At 48.1% G+C, this 18,916-nt stretch overlaps 1 protein-coding gene across 17 annotated transcripts in view; it reads left to right on the top strand.

Moving 5' to 3' along the window:
- Window positions 1–18,916, top strand: part of WNK2 (WNK lysine deficient protein kinase 2) — a 106,646-nt gene that overhangs the window by 76,601 nt on the left and 11,129 nt on the right. For 14 of the 17 annotated variants that reach the window (XM_036991180.2, XM_073228900.1, XM_073228903.1 and 11 more), the window contains 2 exons: window positions 5,271–5,315; window positions 6,594–6,835. In XM_036991180.2, the coding sequence (XP_036847075.2) occupies window positions 5,271–5,315; window positions 6,594–6,835 (287 nt within the window). The remainder of the gene's footprint in view (window positions 1–5,270; window positions 5,316–6,593; window positions 6,836–18,916) is intronic. The other 3 variants (XM_073228899.1, XM_073228902.1, XM_073228907.1) reach the window with 1 other exon arrangement.

The following is an 18,916-nucleotide window of genomic DNA, read 5'->3' on the forward strand; positions in this document are numbered from 1 at the left end:
TTCACCCTGGTTCTTGGGAGCTCCCTGGTCTTGCCAGGTTCTGCCTACACAGCTCTCCTGGCCTCCACTCTGACTCCCCCCAGCCCAGCACTCCTGCCCTCCTCTCCGCCTCCCCAGAACCCAGCCTTCCCAGCCTCCTCTCCGCCTCCTCCAGCCCAGCCCTCCCGGCCTCCTGTCTGCCTCCCCCCAGCCTGGACCTCCCGGCCTCCTCTCTGCCTCCTTCAACCAGGCCCTCCCGGCCACCTCTCTGCCTCCTCCAGCCTGGCCCTCCCGGCCCTCTGCCTCCCCCAAGCCTGGCCCTCCCGGCCTCCTCTCTGCCTCCCCTGAACCCGGCCCTCCCAGCCTCTTCTCTGCCTCCTCCAGCCCGGCCCTCCCGGCCTCCTCTCTGGATGGAGCACTTTACTTGCTGTGTTTCCTACTTTTCTCAGACTGCAGAAATGAGGCCAGAGACACCATTCCTCTGATAAGCCCAAACTCAGTCCAGTCATCCTCAGAGTCCCTGGGATGCCCTGCTGGTTCCCAGGGACTTGTGTCCAGAGATGGTGATCCTGAAGGGGCCATCCAAAATCATTTTTATCTCAGCACAATTGGCAAATAAATCAAAAGCCTTGGGTTTTTCAGGTTTTCATTTTTTAACATAAAAATTAAGCTTACCAATTGGATTAGACATGCTTGTTTGGGGCATGTGGCTTTTTGCTGGTACAATAAAGATACATTGTGTTTGTTGGGACCCAAGATAATGTCCACAGTGGGTGTCCATCCCCATCAGGGTACTCCAGGAGGTACAGGGCCACATAGACCCGCCCAGGGACTGCCCAGCCCTACCCGTCTACTAGCAGGTGCCCTGCATGAGCTGCTGGTTAGCCACCAAGTGGGAGCGGGACTGAGGAGGTTTGCGTGTGCCCGGCCCCCAGCTCACCTCCCCGTCGCTCTCTGGCCCCCTTCTGACCCAGTGTGTACTGCTCCCTTGGGAACCGCAGCGTGGCAGCACCTGGGTCCCCAGAGGGCAGCTGCGCCCTTACCAGGAAGGCTGTGGACTGGGCATGGGAGGCAGGTTGGCGTTGTGTGCTTTCCTGGGGCCCAGGGTAAAGGTGTGTGAGCGATCAGCACCTGCCCACTCTGAGGCCACCCCTACTCACCTGTGGACCCCCTGGCTTTGCTTTCCCTTTTTAAGGGTTTTCATTTGTTTCACTAATTGTTGTAAGATTAAAGAGCTAGGGGCTCCACAAGACAAAGGGCTGAGGTCTCGAGTTTGCCCCTGTGGCAGGAGGAAGGGATGTGTGAGGCACGGCTGGGCAGGTGGGCCCCGGACCAGCTGGTCGAGGTGGTGCCCGCAGCCTTGGCTCTGGGTTGTGAGCCACCTGCCCTCTCAGGCGCTCCCAGCAGAGTCCCTTATGGCGCAGTTACTAGGCAGGGGAGTGTGTGAGGCTTCCTGCCTTGAGCCCTCTGCCCCTGGCCACTTGAACAGGGACGTGTGAAGACTCAGCTGAGATTCACCTCCACACCCAACAACCTGCACTAAGGGCAGAAGATGCTGGGACCCCTCCCGTTCTGGTGCTCCAGTGCCCCGGTGCATGCCCGGCATTCCGGGCCCCTTCTGGAACCGCCATCTGTCTGCTGGTCCCTGAGTGACCAGGGACTCTGAGGCCTCAAGGGAGGTTGTGCTTGTGTCTGTGGAAGTGTGCAGGCATCTGCAGGAGAAGGCGCTCCAAGGAGGTCCGGGGCAGCGAGGGGAGCGGCTGAGTGCTGCCACCGTGAACAGGGCACTGCCCAGCCGGAGCAGAGACCGAACTAGAGAAGGTGTTGTGACTGTTACCATAGACTGAACAGAGACAGAGAAAGAAGGCCGGGCTTCTGTGACCTTAGGGCAGGCGCCAGGCCAGGCCAGGCCTGAGATTGGCAGGGTTCCTGGTCAAGCCACAGGCAGCTCCAGGCCGGGAGGTCGCCTGTGTGGGAGAGACTGGTAGAGGCCAGAGAGCGTGGGGTAGGGCGTGACGCCTCCTTGCCTCCAAGGGGTGGGTGCCAGGACAGGCCTGCCGTTAGCAGCAGGGTCAGGCCCCAGGGAAGGCTGTGCCCTGGGGCAGATGGGCACGGGTTCAGGTCTGAGCACAGAGCCCTCCCTGGGGACCTGGACCACTGCTGCAGTGGCTGGGGGGACGGACAGGTTGCAGAAGTCATCTATCCTGGTGTCCTGCCATCCTGCTGTCCTGCCGGTCAGAGCTCAGGCCCATGGGCTTCGCCTGCCTCGGGCCATCATCTGTGCAGAGCAGGTGCCCAGCCTCTGGGCCGCACCACACATGGATCATGGCGTCTGCTGTGTGTCCTCCTCATGCGTGTTAGCAGCCTCGTGCCTATGCTGTGGCAAGTTTGTCTCTGGGACCCCCAGTGCCGCCGCGTAGCCCCCGGAGCCTGCCCTCACCCAGCATGCTCAGCCTCTCCTGTGGGGACCTACTGCAGCAGTGTGGCAGAGAGCCCTTGGCAGGGCTTCCAGGGAGGACACCCCCGCAAAGCCTGCCTGGTGGGCTGCTTCTGTTCTGCCATCTTCCTCAGCTGGAGAACCTGGTGGCTCCATGTGGAGACGGCCCGAATGGCGTTCTGGCACTGCAGGGTCATTTGTTGCCAGTGTCTGATGTCGCTGTTAGGGGAGCCGACCCGTGGAGGTGTGCCTGCTGTCATGGGCTAGCGGGAGGTTCCGGGCCCCAGCTGCCCCAGAGCTCCTGGTGAGCTTTGTCCTTGTGGAACCCCCTCAGGCCTGGGCCCTTGACATACAGTCCGGCCTCATCGAATTCCCTTGGATGGGAGGCGTGCTCCTAGCAGCCAGCCTCTGGGCTCTGTGGGGTGGGTACCCTGCAAGGCTGTCTGTCCACACCGGGGGCAGCCCCTGTTTCCATGCCAGAGTGCATGTGGGTGGCTGAGCAGGAGTCCTATGGCACGCAGGCCTGGCCTGGCCATGAGGGTCCCTTGCAGATAGGTGCTGTACAAGGATGGGGTACCAGGCTGTCCTGTGTGCTGCCCTTTCACAAGCTGCATGGCTCTCCACCCCCAGGCTGCCCTCTGGAAGCTTCCCCAAGTAATTCTGGGGCCTTGAGGCCAGCTCTTCCCAAGACCTGTTTAAGGACAAAATCCTATAGGGGAGACCTCCACTGTCCACGGGAACCAGGGTGGGCTGGTCCAAGCCATCGTGCTCCATGGGGGCCCTGTGTGGGCATCACGTGGGGCATCCCACGGGCCCTGTGTGGCCTTTGAGCCCCTGCACCCATGCAGTACTGCCTTGTAGAAGGTGACTCTGTTGTCAGAGCCCAGAGGGTGTATACACCAGCGTGGATCATCGTGAGTACGGCTGGGTGGAGCTTTGTCCACCTGCACGATGGCCATCAAAAGCAAGACCGAGGCCAGGCACAGACACTGGGGAGGAGACCCAAGGGGCCACCCAAGGATGGACAAGGCTCTGGCGAGCACGGGCCGGGCACCGGCCATGTAGTGGCCCCTTGGCTGCTGCTCTATATTTAGCTGGGCAGCGTGACCTCGGTGCGGAGGGGCCCAGTCTGGTTGGTTTGTGTTTAAAGGTCCACCTTGAAGACTGGCAGCTGCCTGTGCCCTGGTCCTCGGAGCCTGTGTTCAGCTCTGGGTGTTGCCTCCTGGGGCAGCTGATGGCCCCGATGCTAGGTTCCCAGAAGAAAATTCAGAGTTCTGACTGCAGGCCCAGGTTCCTTCCGGTGACCAGGCAGGCTGCACTCCTGTGCTAAGCGTTCTTGCTAGGGAGACATCAGTCTGAACACAGGTATCAGTCTGAATGCGGGGCTCAGTCATACTGGGAGTTACCTGCAGGCACAGACCATGTTAGGAAGTCCATTCCTGTTTGCCTCTGGGAACCTAGCAGGATAGTTGGCCCCTGGTCCTCTCCTCAGGGCATCTATAGGGACTGCTGCAGTCCAGAGGATGCTACAGCCATAGGGATACTGCGGGGGCTCTGGGCTCACTCCATGCTCAGCAGTCCCAGAACTGGGACCCTGCCCCTAAAGCCTAAGAGCCCCTGTGGGTCCCAAACCCCCCGCAAAGCTCCATCTCAGGACAAATGCACAGGGGCCCTTCAAAGCTCCCACTGAGCACTGAAGTCTGGACCCCACCTGGCCTCTGTTTTAATTGGCACAGTAGAGACCCTGACAGTTCATCACCTTCCTTTCCCCAAGTCAGATGCAGAGAACATGCCACGTGAGCTGAAATAAGAACAATTCAGTTGGAGCTACGTTTCCAAATAGCATGCATGTAGCTCTTCCCCAGGAGCCTAGGCCCACCTTTACCCCCTCCCCAAATGCAGGAGGTTGCATCTTGCCTTGCCCGCCAGCATGCTGGGGATGGCATTGCAGCGGGTGCCTGGGCAGAGCATAGCGTGTGCAGGTGGCATGCTCGTGGTCAGAGCTGTGGGCAGAAGTGTAGACAGACTCCCATGCCATGTGGCCTTGCTGAGTGACCTTGGGGATGCCTGAGCCTTCGTGCCTCCTACCTCTGCCTGCCCAGCTTCCTGAAAGGCCAGCTTCTCTGCCCTCCCAAAGGGCACTGGCCATCAGGTCCTGGCAGACTCTGAAGTCAGCACATTGCTAACTATCCTGGCACAGACAGCCTCTGGGGCGTGCGGGTCCAGCATCTCAGTGGGGGTCCAATGGCAGGGAGGCCCCCCTGCAGATGGGACAGCAGCTGAGGCAGCAGCATTGCAGGGAAGCAGGCCAGCCCTGCCTCCCACCCACTAGACAGGACCACTGGCCCTTCCCCCTTGATGTCCACCACTGGGCTGGTCAGGGCAGCCATCCGGAATCCGGAACTGGCCTCAGACCTGCAAAACAATGTATCTTTTTGTACTTGGAAAACCTCCCGTGGGCCTTGCAGAGCCTCACCCTCCACTGAGAGCCCTCCTGGCTGACTTTTACTGGGTTTCCCGCATCAGCCAGTGGGGCTCCCAAAAGCCTTATGTTTGGAAGCCAAGCAGTGCGCTTTGCCTTGTTTGGTTTTGCTTTTCTTCTTCTTTCCTTTTTTTGGGAATATGCTTCTAGAGACACACACACTTGTACCTGAGGCTGGGGCTGGGCCCTCACCTCCACCCTAGGCACTGACTCGGGGCCACCCTGCTAGCCCAGCTCCGGCCCCTCTGCCTAAGCTGCTAGCCTTGCTCCTCCGCGCACACTGATGACTTCTGCCTAGAGTGGTGGCCTGTCCCCTGTGTGTGCTGTCCTGCCTAACCCTGTGGTCCTGTGTCATTTCTTCTTCCCTTGCAGGGTCTGCCCTGAAGCGTCTCTGTCTGGGCAAAGAGCACAGCAGTCGTAATTATTGGGTTTTTACCCCTTGTCTGCTCTTCACCGCATGGGCTTCACTGTGGCTGGTGCACATCAGAGTTTCTGTGGCCAAGCCAGAGCTGAGGGGTTGGCGGGTGGGCGGTGTGGGCCTACTCTGCACCCACCCTCCTGGGGCGCCCCTTCGCCTCCATCTGGCGTCTCCTGGTTCCTAGAATTTGTGCCTCCTTGCCAGTTCAGGCTCTCCTCTGGAGTGCCCCCAGTACCAATCATTAATTGGCTCCTTTTCTAAAACTGTAGGAATGAGTATTTCCCTGAGGTGCTAAAGATAAGTGCCCCCAGAGGGGAGATGCTGGGACGAAACGGGCATCAGTTCACCTGGGCTGCCGCTTGCATCTCCTGCCTCTCCTTTTTTTCCTTTTTTCTTTTCTGGCTGAAATGTTCATGTAGAAGTAGCTCCGTGTATATAAAATCTCATCACTAATGTTTAACTGTGTCTGTGCTTCATTGCTAGCCACTAAAGTAAACTACATTTTGCAACAGGTTGCTTGAAGAGATGGTCATTAGGCTATCTTTTTAATGCAGAGAATTTAAATTTAGAAATGGCTTATTCTAAATTGAAAGGGGTCAAGCAGAAATTATGTGTTGGGAGGGATGAAGGGGACATAATTAAAAAAAACTTCTGAAAGTCCCATTTTGGTTACTTAAAAGAAATCTTCCGGTGACATGGCCTAGGGTACCATGTGTGCCAGCTCTCCCTGAACCACAGCCCCAGGCCTTCTGGTCTCTGGCCTCACCGTCTTCCCTCTGTGGCATCAGCCCATGTGCCGAGCCTGCACCTCCATGCTCTGGTAGGGAGAGGCACATTTCTGTGTCTTAAATTCCACACCACGAGTGCCTTCGCTGGAAGGACAGAGGCAGATGCTCAGCACTCTGCTCAAAGCACAATGGCATGCCCTCTGAGTCCTCATGTTGTGATCAGAGCACTGAGGCCCAAGGAACTTGCCCTGCTTTGTCTGCTGCACCGGGAGTTTTCTGAGCTCCCTTGCACGGGAGACTGGTGGTCCTGGGCAGGGCTACTGGCTGCTGGGGTCCTAGCCCAGCTGAAGAGATGGGTGGCATCTGCCTGGTACCCTAGCATAGCTTGTGGAAGCCCCACCACATCCCACCCTGGCTCGTGGGCCCCCGAGTGCAGACCATCTCCTGAAGCAAGGTGTTGCCTGGCCTAAGCGACACCATTGTGTGAGTGGCTAGCTGGCTAGTGGTGCTGCCACAGGTCCACCAACCCTGGCCTGTGTGTCTCCCCAGGGTCCTCCACCAGCAGCCTGGCCCCAGGCCCTGAGCCAGGCCCCCCGCCCACCCTGCACGTGCAGGCACAGGCGAATAACAGCAACAACAAGAGGGGCCCTTTCACAGACGACTTGCACAAGCTGGTGGACGAGTGGGCCTGCAGGACGGCTGTGGCTACGCAGTTGAAGCCCTCCCTCAACCAGCTGAAGCATGGTGTGGGGGCCCGGGGCTGGCCCCCAGCCACCAGCGAGGCACAGGCTGTAAGTGGGGTGCAGGGCGTGGGCTTGCCTGGGGCGGGAGAGGTGGCAGGGCAGGGCCACAGCCCCAGACCCCAGCAGAGCCACCAGCCCTGCCCAGAGCTGGTGGGTGCTGCGGCCTCCCTCTGACCCCGAGCTGGCCCAGTGGGTGGGTCTGCATGCCACACTGGGGCCACCCCTTGGTGGGTTTCAGCCAGTGTGGTGCTGGGTTTGTGGTGTGATGGTGACCTTGCACCAGACTGCTGGCGTCACACCTGCTTGGAGGAGGGCCGACCATCTCTTTTGCAGTCTCTGGAAGAGCTTGGGCCACACTGAGTTCTCTCTTTTAGAAAAATTTAACTGAGGTCACTGATGAAGCCATGTGAGCCCAGAGTTGCATGAAAAACTTCAGTCATGCAGAAGAGTCCTGCACCACGCTTCCACGTGCCCCTCTCCGCACACTGGGGCTGACTCCTTGATGTGTTTAGCACACATCTCCCCATCCCTTGAGGGTCAGGTTTTCCTTACGGATATAATTTCTTTTATGATTCCAGTACCACTTGAATACTGTTTCTTCTTTCTGTTTTTTTCTGTCTCCCTGTCTCTCTCTCTCTCTCTCCTCTCTTTCTCCTTATGTGGTCTCCTTAGGGGTTTACAAATTTTATTAGCCTTTTCTAAGAATTCATTTTTGCTTTAATGATGATATTCTTTATTGTATGTTTCATTAATTTCTTTTTATTATTTCTCCCCTTCTACCTTTGGGTTGCTTTTTTTGTTCTAGAAAGTTTCTTGAGATGTGTGGTTTGTCAGTTTCTACCCTTTCTTTGTTTATAATACCAGCATTTGGCTATAAAAATCAAATGATTTTAGCTGCATTGTCTTGCCTGAGGTTTCAACTCTGGGCAAGTTCACTCTTGATTTGGTGAGACCGAGAAGTGACAGTGGAATGTTCTTGGGAGAAAGGGTTTATACCCAACTTTATTCCCACGGTGGCAGGTCAAGTGCTAGAATCCCATACACCTCAGAGCGAGTCTGCATACAGCAAGCTGGTCTCTGCCTCTAGGCCTCCCCACCCCCACAGCTGTCTCAGTCTGTCCTCGGCGCTGCCACCACTCCAGCCTCTGCTCTCCTGCAGCTGTGCAGCCCAGAGCACTTAGAGTCAATAGCAACATATTGCCCACACGTGTGCAGTGAGCAAGCCAACCGGGGCCAGGTGAGAATCCTGACCACAGGAACTTTCATTTTCTCTACACTTCAACCCTCCAGGATTCTCACCTCTTCATCTATGTGCCCTCAATCTTCCATAATTGTCTCTATTCGAGAAAGCTGGAACATTGTAACCAAATTCCAGAGTTAGAGCAGAAGCTATAACAATATACAGATAACAAAAATTATGGTACAGATTACAAATTATAATAACCCTCAAGCCTGAGGAGATCCATTGCCTCCAAGTGGTCATCCCAGTTGTATTCAAACCATTTCTACTCAGATGAGTTAACCAAAGGGACCACAGGTGGGCCCTACAAAACCCACCTTCTCCAGCCTGGAGGGCTTCTCCAGCCTCTCCAGCAGGAAGTCTTACAGACACACAGGACAGACTTGTGGCTCTGTCTCTGGCCTCTGCTGCTTTGTTCTCAATGGCTGGAACTGCTGCTGTGGTTTCGTCTGTTGCCATAGCTCCAGTACAAATCTGTTTGACTTCCAATCCAGTTTCTCTCTGCCCCTGCCTTTATCAAAACAACCCACATCTGGGTCCTCTTGACCTTCACAGGGCCCTTTAAATTCTTCCTCTGAGTAGTGGACCATACTTCTTTCTGTGCTGTCATTGCTTCAGCCTCTCCCAAGTCTTCTACCATATGGGTAACCTCATTTATGGGTTGTCATAAGTGAGGGGCACAACTGGCCACTAGGGGCCCAAAGAGGGACGGGGGAGCCATTTGAAGCACACATTTCTCATCCCTGCAGTAAAAATCTCATCTGGGCCAAAATTCTCTGGAGTATAAATGGCATTTTTCATGCCTAGGTCCTGTAACACCTGTTGGAGCTCAGCATACATCTGCCATCTAGCAGGGGAGGATGGTAAATCATCCTGATTGGGCCACACATCCCAGAGTGGCCATAATCCAATCGAGGAGAGAGTGATTTTCTGGTGTCTGATGTGCATTTTGCAGTCTCTGCCTCAGGGCAGGGTGAGTTTTCAGGGAAGCTAGTTTTGTAAACATTTCTAAACTGTACAGAATAATTCTATCAACACCTATGTCCCACAGATGCAGGAGCCAAGCTGATACTGACTCCGAGGGCTTCTGCTGTCAGGAGTCCAAACCCACCAGCTCAGCTTGAGTACAGGGGCGGAGCAGAGAACGCTCCACCATCTAGTAGGGAGGGGGGCTGCACCTCTTCTAGAGGAACCCACTGTTGCTGTGTCTTCATTTTCTTTACTACCGCTGGGCAGGCTTTCAGCCAGTTTTCAACCCAGCGGGCTTTCAACAAAGAAGGCTGATGCCTCTGGCACCAGCACGGCCTCCACCCCAACCTGTTCATCAAACCTTGGCTCCTCCTCCATTTCTCGGGCTGACGGCTCCCCTACCCCCTTCACTTGTCCCACAGCACCTCGCAGCCCACATTCTCATGCTGCATTCTCTCGTGCTGCTGTGACATCCTTTACCATCTCCACAGCACCTCGCAGTGATGCCATTTCAGTCACCAACAAATGTTTTACCTCCTCTGTGGCACCTCGCAGCTCATGTTCTGGTGCTGCCTCTTCTCGTGCTTCCTGCAGGAGGACGTCTTTCTCCCTAATGGCCTTTCTTAACACTGAGAAAAAGCCATCCCACCGTTCCTGCGGCCTCATGGGCACTGTTTCTTTAAGGAATTCTCTAATTTGCTGAGGGCCAACTTTACTGCCTCAGGTGTCACCTCCACCTGTCCCCAGCCTAGGGGAGGGCCCCAGCCCTCTAGGAGGCAAGCCACCTCAGACCGCCTGCCCACTGGCGGACACTGAAAGTCTCCCCATCCACAGGGGCAGCCCCTGAAACACTTCTTCCATGAGGGCAGCCTCTTCCTTCAGTCTATAGCGAATCCTGCTGACGTCACCAATTGTCTTACCTGAAGGTTTCAGCCCTGGGCAAGTTCATTCTTGATTTGGTGAGACTGAAAAAGGGAACATTCTTGGGGTGAAAGGATTTATACTCTGTTTCCACGGTGGCCGGTCAAGCGCTAGAATCCCGACCACTAGAGCGAGTCTGCACGCAGCAAGCTGGGCTCTGCTTCTGGGCCCCTCTGCCCCTGCAGCCGTCTCAGGCTCTGTTACAGGTGCTGCCACCACTCCAGCCTCTGCTCTCCTCCAGCCTTGCTGCAGCCGTGCCACCATGTCGCCCAGAGCACTGGGTGGAGCTCTTTATATAGAGTCAATAGCAATGTTTTGCCCACTCCTGTGCAGTGAGCAAGCCAGCCAGGGCCAGGTGAGAATCCTGGCCACAGGAACCTTTATTTTCTCTATATGTGTCCGAGGGCCTTGGTATGCAGCATTTTCTTTAAACTTCTGTTCAAAATACTTTGTAATTTTCACTGTGACTTGAAGTAATATAGTTGTTAATTTTCTCACGATCTTTTCATTACATCATTTTAGCTTGATTGCACTACGGTAGGGGAACAAACTCTGCTTTCAGTTCTGTGACTTTTGGTCTCCGTTGTCAGTCTTGCTCACTGCCCCACCCATGATGAGGTCACCCCATTCTTTCCCTCCCACATCCACACCCTCAGTCTGACCCTCCCAGATTTCCCCTCTGACTGCTACACCCTCCTGATGCTGCAGCAAGCCCAAATCCTCAAATCCATTATCCATTTTCCTTTGACAAAGTTGAGAATCCTTAACACAGCCCAAGGCCCTGTGGCATATGCACCCTGGGCTCTGGGCAGGCAGGCCAGGCTCTGCTCAGATGTCAGCCCATGCTGGGCCTTGCTCTGCCAGTCAACAGTGCATATCCTGTGATTCAAAGGGCTGGGATTCTTACCCGGGTGTTTAATTTGTCTATTCTTTTTATTAGGGTAAATCTATATAACATTACCATTCTAACTATTTTTATGTGTATAATTCAGTAGCAGTAAGTGCATATATGTTGTGCAACTACCATACGGTAGAACTTTTTCATCATTCCAAGTAGAAACTACTCATTAAGAAATAACTCCAGTGTCCCCTCTGGTACATCTGGTTATTTAACTTTTATTCTGCTTTCTATTGCTATGAATTTGGCGACTCTATGTCCCTCATATGAGTGGAGTCACACAGCATTTGCCCTTTCCTCTCTGAGTTTTTTTCACTGAGCATAATATTTTTGAGGTCCATCCATGTTGTAGCCTGTGTCAGAATGTCATTCTTTATTTTTCCAATTATTTTTATTGTGATAAAACACGTAACATAAAGTTTGCCATCTTAACCATCTTAAAGTGCCAGTTCAATGGCATTAAATACATACATATTGTTCAGCTATCACTATCATCATCATCCATCTCCAGAAATTTTCATTTTGCAACACCAAAACATACTCATTGAAAAATAACTCACATTCCCCCCCCTACTCCCCCAACCCCTGGCATCCACCGTTCTGCTTTCTATCTCTATGAATTTGACTATTCCAGAGACCTGTAGGTAGAATCTATTTGCCTTTTTATAACTGCCTTATTACATTTATCATTAACATCCTCAAGGTTCATCCAAGTTGGAGCAGGTGTCAGCATTTCCTCCCTGGGTAAGGCTGAATAATATTCCATTGTGTGGATGGACCACATTTTGTTCATCCATCCATCTGTTGATGCACACTTGGGTTGCTTCTTTTTTTAACTTTTGTAAATAATGCTGCCATGAACATGAGTGTTCAAATATCTGCTTTCAGTTCTTTTGGGTATATAGCCAGAAGTAGAATCACAGGATCATATGGTAATCTATTTTAACTTTTTGAGGACTCACCAAACTTTTCCACAGTGGCTGCATTTTACATTCCCACCAACAGTTCCAAGTGTTCCAATTTCTCCACATCCTTTCCAGTACTTTATCATTTTCTTATAGCAGCCATTCTAATTAGTATGGAGTTCTGATTTGCATTTCCCTAATGATTAGAGACGTTAAGCTTCTTTTCTTGAGCTTCTTGGCCACTTGTATATCTTCTTTGGAGAAGTAACAATTCAAGTCCTTTGCCTGTTTTTGAATTAGGTTGTTTATGATTTTTGTGTTGTTGAGTTGTGGGAGTTCTTTATATATTCTGTATATTAGTCCCTTATCAGATATATGATTTGAAGATATTTTCTCTCATTCTGCAGGTTACTTTTTCACTCTGTGGGTAGTGTCCTTTGATGCACAAAAGTTTTTACTTTTCATGGAGACCAATGTGTTTTTTCCTTTGTATGTCTTTGTGTTCATTTACCTAGAAATTGCCAAATCCAATGTCAAAGTTTTTTCCTCATGTATCCTTCTAAGATATTAATACTTTTAGTTCTTATGTTTATGCTTTTTATCAATTTTTAATTAATTTTTGTATGGGGTGTTAGGTAAGGGTTCATCTTTATTCTTTTGCATGTGGATATCCAGTTTTCCCATGTTTATTGAAAAACTGTCCTTAAGATGGCTTGTAGAAAGAATCTGAGCCCACCTCCTCCCATGCACACATCAAATCTAACCTACATGCAGAGCAGTTCATCCTGAGGAGTAACTGAGACCTGAGCAAACACCTTCTGCACAGCTAAGACTACAGAGATCTCATGGAAAATGGCTGGAGAGGCAGAGACAGGGCAATGGTGGTGACCCCGTTTCAACACAGTCCTGCAGTGGAGGGACACTGAGGGGCTGGGGGGCAGACTGGCCTCCTTGGGGCACAGGAAAAAAAAAACACATTTAAAGGGGAACTACACTGTAAGTGAAGGAAGCTAATTCTCAGAACTAAAGCACCTAAACTATAGAAATCTCTCCAGGGTCAGAGGTGCTGGCAAGTGCCTTTGTTTACATTCCCCCTGCACATTGATAGTCCAGAGGGCAGCACCATCTGGGCACACACACCAGATCCAAATGAAACCCAGGTAGCCTTCCAGTCCCCACCCACATCTAAATGCACCTTCTGGAAATCCAGCAGTTCTACTGAGGTCCACCCAGAAGTCCTCCAGACTGCAGCCAACTCGCCCCCAGCCCGACACCCACCTGGGAGTCCCAGCACTGGGACAGCCTGGGCCCATGGCCACCTGGTTCCAGCCAGTCAGCCAAAACTCCAGATACACACAGTCTATCCAGGGGATATTCCTGCACAAGGCCACTCTTTCAAGACTAGGGAAGGTAGCTGTTTTACCTATAATTCATAGAAGTAAACACCAAAAAGTTAAACCAAATGAGACATGAATAAGCTGCAAAGAACAAAGCAAAACTTCTGAAAAAGAACTAAATGAAACAACCAGTCTACCTGATGAAAAGTTCAAAGTAATGGTTATAAAGTGGCTTTTGGACTTGAGAGAAGAATGGATGAGCTCAGAGAGTACTTCAGTAAAGAGAAAATTTAAATAAATCAGAGTCGAATACAATAAAATGAAAAATACACTAAAGGGAATCAACAGCAAATTAGAGGATGCAGAATAGATTGGCAGTTTGGAAGATAGAGTTATAGAAGGCACTCAAGCTAAACAGTAGAAAAAGAAAAAAATTTTTAAATGAGAATAGGTAGGTTAAGGAAACTCTGGGACAACATCATGATATCCTAACATTTACATCCTAGGAGTGTCAAAAGGAGAAGAGAGAAAGTAGTCAAAACTTACGTGGAGAAATAATAGCTGAAAACTTCTCTAAACTGGGGAAGGAAACAGTCTACCGAACCCAGGGAAGGTACAGAGAGCTCCAAACAGGATGAACCTAAGGAGATTCACACCAAGGCATTAATAATTAAAATATCAAAGATCGAAGACAGAGAATCTTAAAAGCAGCAAGAGAAAAGAAACAAGTCATGTACAAGGGAAATCCTGTCAGGTTATTAGCTGATTTTTCAGGAGAAATGCTACAGGCAATAAGGGAGTGACATGATATATTCAAAGTGCTGAAAGCAAAAAAAACCTACAACCAAGAATTCTCCACCCAGCAGGGTTATCATTCAGAATGGAAGGAGAAAAGTTTCTCAGATAAACATAAGGAGTTCACCATCACTAAACCAACCTTACAAGATATGTTAAAGGAACTTCTTAAAGAGGAAAAGAAGAGACCATAACTAGAAGCAACAAAATTTATGAAAGGAAAAAATATATAAATAGTAAAAGCAAACATATAATAAAGGCAGTAGATCAACCACTTAAAAGCTAGTATGAAGGTTAAAGAACAAAAGTAGTAAAATCAATTACATCTAAAAATTAAGAGAATCATTACATAAAAAGGTATGACATCGTATACATAAAATGAGAGGAGTAATGTGCTGTTAGAATGCATTTGAACTTAAGGGATCAGCAACTTAGCAGACTGCTATATGTATGTAGGATGTGATACATGAACCCCATGTAACCACAAACCAAACACCTGCAATAGATGCATGAAAAATAAAGAGAAAGGAACCTAACCTATACACTAAAAGTCATCATGCACAGGGAAGGAAGCAAGAGAAGAAGAAAGAATCACAGAACCAGGTAAGCAATTTTTTAAATTTTGTTATCATTAATCTACAATTACATGAAGAACATGTTTACTTGGAAAAGGCTCCCCCCTTTTCCAAGAACCCCCCACACCCCTTTACAGTTGCATCAGCATAGTAAGATGCTGTAGTATCACTATTTGTCTTCACTGTGTTGCACAGCCCTCCCCATGCCCCCCCTACATTATACATGCTAATCATAATGCCCCGTTTCTTTTTCCCCACCCTTATCCCTCCCTTCCCACCCATCCTCCCCAGTCCCTTTTCTTTGGTAACTGTTAGTCCATTCTTGGGTTCTGTGATTCTGCTGCTGTTTTGTTCATTCAGTTTTTCCTTTGTTCTTATACACCACAGATGAGTAAAATCATATGGTATTTGTCTTCCTCCACTTGGCTTATTTCACTGAGCGTAATATCCTCTAGCTCCATCCATGTTGTTGCAAATGGTAGGATTTGTTTTCTTCTTATGGCTGAGTAATATTCCATTGTGTATATGTACCACATCTTCTTTATCCATTCATCTACTGATGGACACTTCGGCTGCTTCCATTTCTTGACTATTGTAAATAGTGCTGCAATAAACATAGGGGTGCATCTGTCTTTTTCAAACTGGGCTGCTGCATTCTTAGGGTAAATTCCTAGGAGTGAAATTCCTGGGTCAAATGGTATGTCTATTTTGAGCTTTTTGAGAAACCTCTGTACTGCTTTCCATAGTGGTTCAACTAATTTACATTCCCACCAGCAGTGTAGGAGGGTTCCCCTTTCTCCACAACCTCACCAACATTTGTTGTTGTTTGTCTTTTGGATGGTGGGGATCCTTACTGGTGTGAGATGATATCTCATTGTGGTTTTAATTTGCATTTCTCTAATGACTAGCGATGTGGAGCATCTTTTCATGTGTCTGTTGGCCATCTGAATTTCTTCTTTGCAGAACTGTCTGTTCAGCGCCTCTGCCCATTTTTAATTGGATTATTTGTTTTTGTTTGTTGGGGTGCATGAGTTCTCTATATATTTTGGATGTTAAACCTTTATCAGATCTGTCATTTATGAATATATTCTCCCATACTGTAGGATGCCTTTTTGTTCTGTTGATGGGTCCTTTGCTGTACAGAAGCTTTTCAGCTTGATATAGTCCCACTTGTTCATTTTTGCTTTTGTTTCCCTTGCCTGGGGAGATATGTTCATGAAGAAGTCACTCATGTTTATGTCCAAGAGATTTTTGCCTCTGTTTTTTTCTAAGAGTTTGATGGATTCATGACTTACATTCAGGTCTTTGATCCATTTTGAATTTACTTTTGTGTATGGGGTTAGACAGTGATCCAGTTTCATTCTCTTACATGTATGTAGCTGTCCAGTTTTGCCAACACATCTCTTGAAGAGACTGTCATTTCCCCATTGTATGTCCATGGCTCCTTTATCGTATATTAATTGACCATATATGTTTGGGATAAAGTCTGGAGTCTCTATTCTGTTCCACTGGTCTGTGGCTCTGTTCTTGTGCCAGTACCAAATTGTCTTGATTACTGTTGCTTTGTAGTAGAGCTTGAAGTTGGGGAGCAAAATCCCCCTCACTTTATTCCTTCTCAGGATTGCTTTGGCTATTCGGGGTCTTTGGTGTTTCCATATGAATTTTTGAACTATTTGTTCCAGTTCGTTGAAGAATGTTGTTGGTAATTTGATAGGGATTACATCAAATCTGTATATTGCTTTGGGCAGGATGGCCATTTTGACGATATTAATTCTTGCTAGCCAAGAGCATGGGATGAGTTTCCATTTGCTAGTGCCCTCTTTAATTTCTCTTAAGAGTGTCTTGTAGTTTTCAGGATATAGGTCTTTCACTTCTTTGGTTAGGTTTATTCCTAGGTATTTTATTCTTTTTGATGCAATTGTAAATGGAATTGTTTTCCTGATTTCTCTTTCTATTAGTTCATTGTTAGTGTATAGGAAAGCCACAGATTTTCTGCAACTTTGCTATATTCCAATATCAGTTCTAATAGTTTTGGAGTGGAATCTTTAGGGTTTTTTATGTACAATATCATGTCATCTGCAAATAGTGACAGTTTAACTTCTTCTTTACCAATCTGGATTCCTTGTATTTCTTTGCTTTGTCTAATTGCCATGGCTAGGACCTCCAGTACTATGTTGAATAACAGTGGGGAGAGTGGGCATCCCTGTCTTGTTCCTGATCTCAGAGGAAAAGCTTTCAGCTTCTCACTGTTCAGTATGATGTTGGCTGTGGGCTTATCATATATGGCCTTTATTATGTTGAGGTACTTGCCATGTACACCCATTTTGCTGAGAGTTTTTATCATGAATGGATGTTGAATTTTGTGGAATGCTTTTTCAGTGTTTATGGAGATGATCATGTGGTTTTTGTCTTTCTTTTTGTTGATGTGGTGGATTATATTGATGGATTTTCGAATGTTGTACCATCCTTGCATCCCTGGGATGAATCCCACTTGGTCATGGTGTGTGATCCTTTTGATGTATTTTTGAATTCGGTTTGCTAATATTTTGTTGAGTATTTTTGCATCTATGTTTATCAGGGATTTTGGTCTGTAATTTTCTTTTTTGGTGGGGTCTTTGCCTGGTTTTGGTATTAGGGTGATGTTGGCTTCATAGAATGAGTTTGGGAGTATTCCCTCCTCTTCTATTTTTTGGAAAATTTTAAGGAGAATGGGTATGATGTTTTCTCTGTATGTGTAATAAAATTCCGAGGTAAATCCATCTGGCCCGGGGGTTTTGTTCCTTGTGTAGTTTTTTGATAACCACTTCAAGATCTTTGCTGGTAATTGGTTTGTTTAGATTTTGTGTTTCTTTCTGGGTCTGCCTTGGAAGTTTGTATTTTTCTAAGAAGTTGTCCATTTCTTCTAGGTTTTCCAGCTTGTTAGCATATAGGTTTTAATAGTATTCTTCAGTAATTCTTTTTATTTCTATTGGGTCTATCGTGATTTTTCCTTTCTCATTTCTCATTCTGTTGATGTGTGTTGATTCTCTTTTTCTCTTAATAAGTCTGGCTAGAGGCTTATCTATTTTGTTTATTTTCTCAAAGAACCGGCTCTTCGTTTCATTGATTTTTTTCTATTGTTTTATTCTTCTCAATTTTATTTATTTCTTCTCTTATCTTTATTATGTCCCTCCTTCTGCTGACTTTAGGCCTCATTTGTTCTTTTTCCAATTTCAATAATTGTGACATTAGGCTATTCATTTGGGATTCTTCTTCCTTCTTTAAATATGCCTGGATTGCTATATACTTTCCTCTTTAAGACTGCTTTTGCTGCATCCCACAGAAGTTGGGGCTTTGTGTTGTTGTTGTCATTTGTTTCCATATATTGCTTGATCTCCATTTTAATTTGGTTGTTGATCCATTATTTAGGAGCATGTTGTTAAGCCTCCATGTGTTTGTAGGCCTTTTTGCTTTCTTGTACAATAGTTCTAGTTGTATTCCTTTGTGGTCTGAAAAGTTGGTTGGTAGAATTTCAATCCTTTTGAGTTTACTGAAGCTCTTTTTGTGGCCTAGTATGTGGTGTATTCTGGAGAATGTTCCATGTGCACTTGAGAAGAATGTGTATCCTGTTGCTTTTGGATGTAGAGTTCTATAGATGTCTATTAGGTCCATCTGTTCTAGTGTGTTGTTCAGTGCCTCTGTATCCTTACTTATTTTCTGTCTGGTGGATCTGTCCTTTGGAGTAAATGGTGTGTTGAAGTCTCCTAAAGTGAATGCATTGCCTTCTATTTCTTCCTTTAGTTCTGTTAGTATTTGTTTCACATATGCTGGTGCTCCTGTGTTGGATGCAGATATATTTATAATGGTTATATCCTTTTGTTGGACTGAGCCCTTTATCATTATGTAATATCTTTCTTTATCTCTTGCTACTTTCTTTGTTTTGAAGTCTATTTTGTCTGATACTAGTACTGCAACACCTGCTTTTTTCTCCCTGTTGTTTGCATGGAATATCTTTTTCCATCCCTTGACTTTTAGTCCGTGCATGTCTTTGGGTTTGAGGTGGGTCTCTTGTAAGCAGCATATAGATGGGTCTTGCTTTTTTATTTATTCTATTACTCTCTGTCTTTTGATTGGTGCATTCATTCCGTTTACACTTAGGGTGATTTTTGAAAGATATGTACTTATTGCCATTGATGGCTTTCGATTTGTGGTTACCAAAGGTTCAGGGTTAGCTTCTTTAGTATCTTACTGCCTACCTTAACTCGCTTATTGAGCTATTATAGACACTGTCTGGTGATTCTTTATTTCTCTCCCTTCTTATTCCTCCTCCTCCATTCTTTTTATGTTGGGTGTTTTATTCTGTGCTCTTTTGTGTTTCCTTTAACTGCTTTTGTGGGTGGTTGATTTTATTTTTTGTCTTTGGTTAGTATTTGGTTGGTCTGCTTTCTTTGCTGTGATTTTATTTTCTCTGGTGACATCTGTTTAGCCTTAGGAGTGCTCCCATCTAGAG

Source organism: Manis javanica, chromosome 2 (assembly GCF_040802235.1).
Source record: "Manis javanica isolate MJ-LG chromosome 2, MJ_LKY, whole genome shotgun sequence".
NCBI lineage: Eukaryota > Metazoa > Chordata > Mammalia > Pholidota > Manidae > Manis > Manis javanica.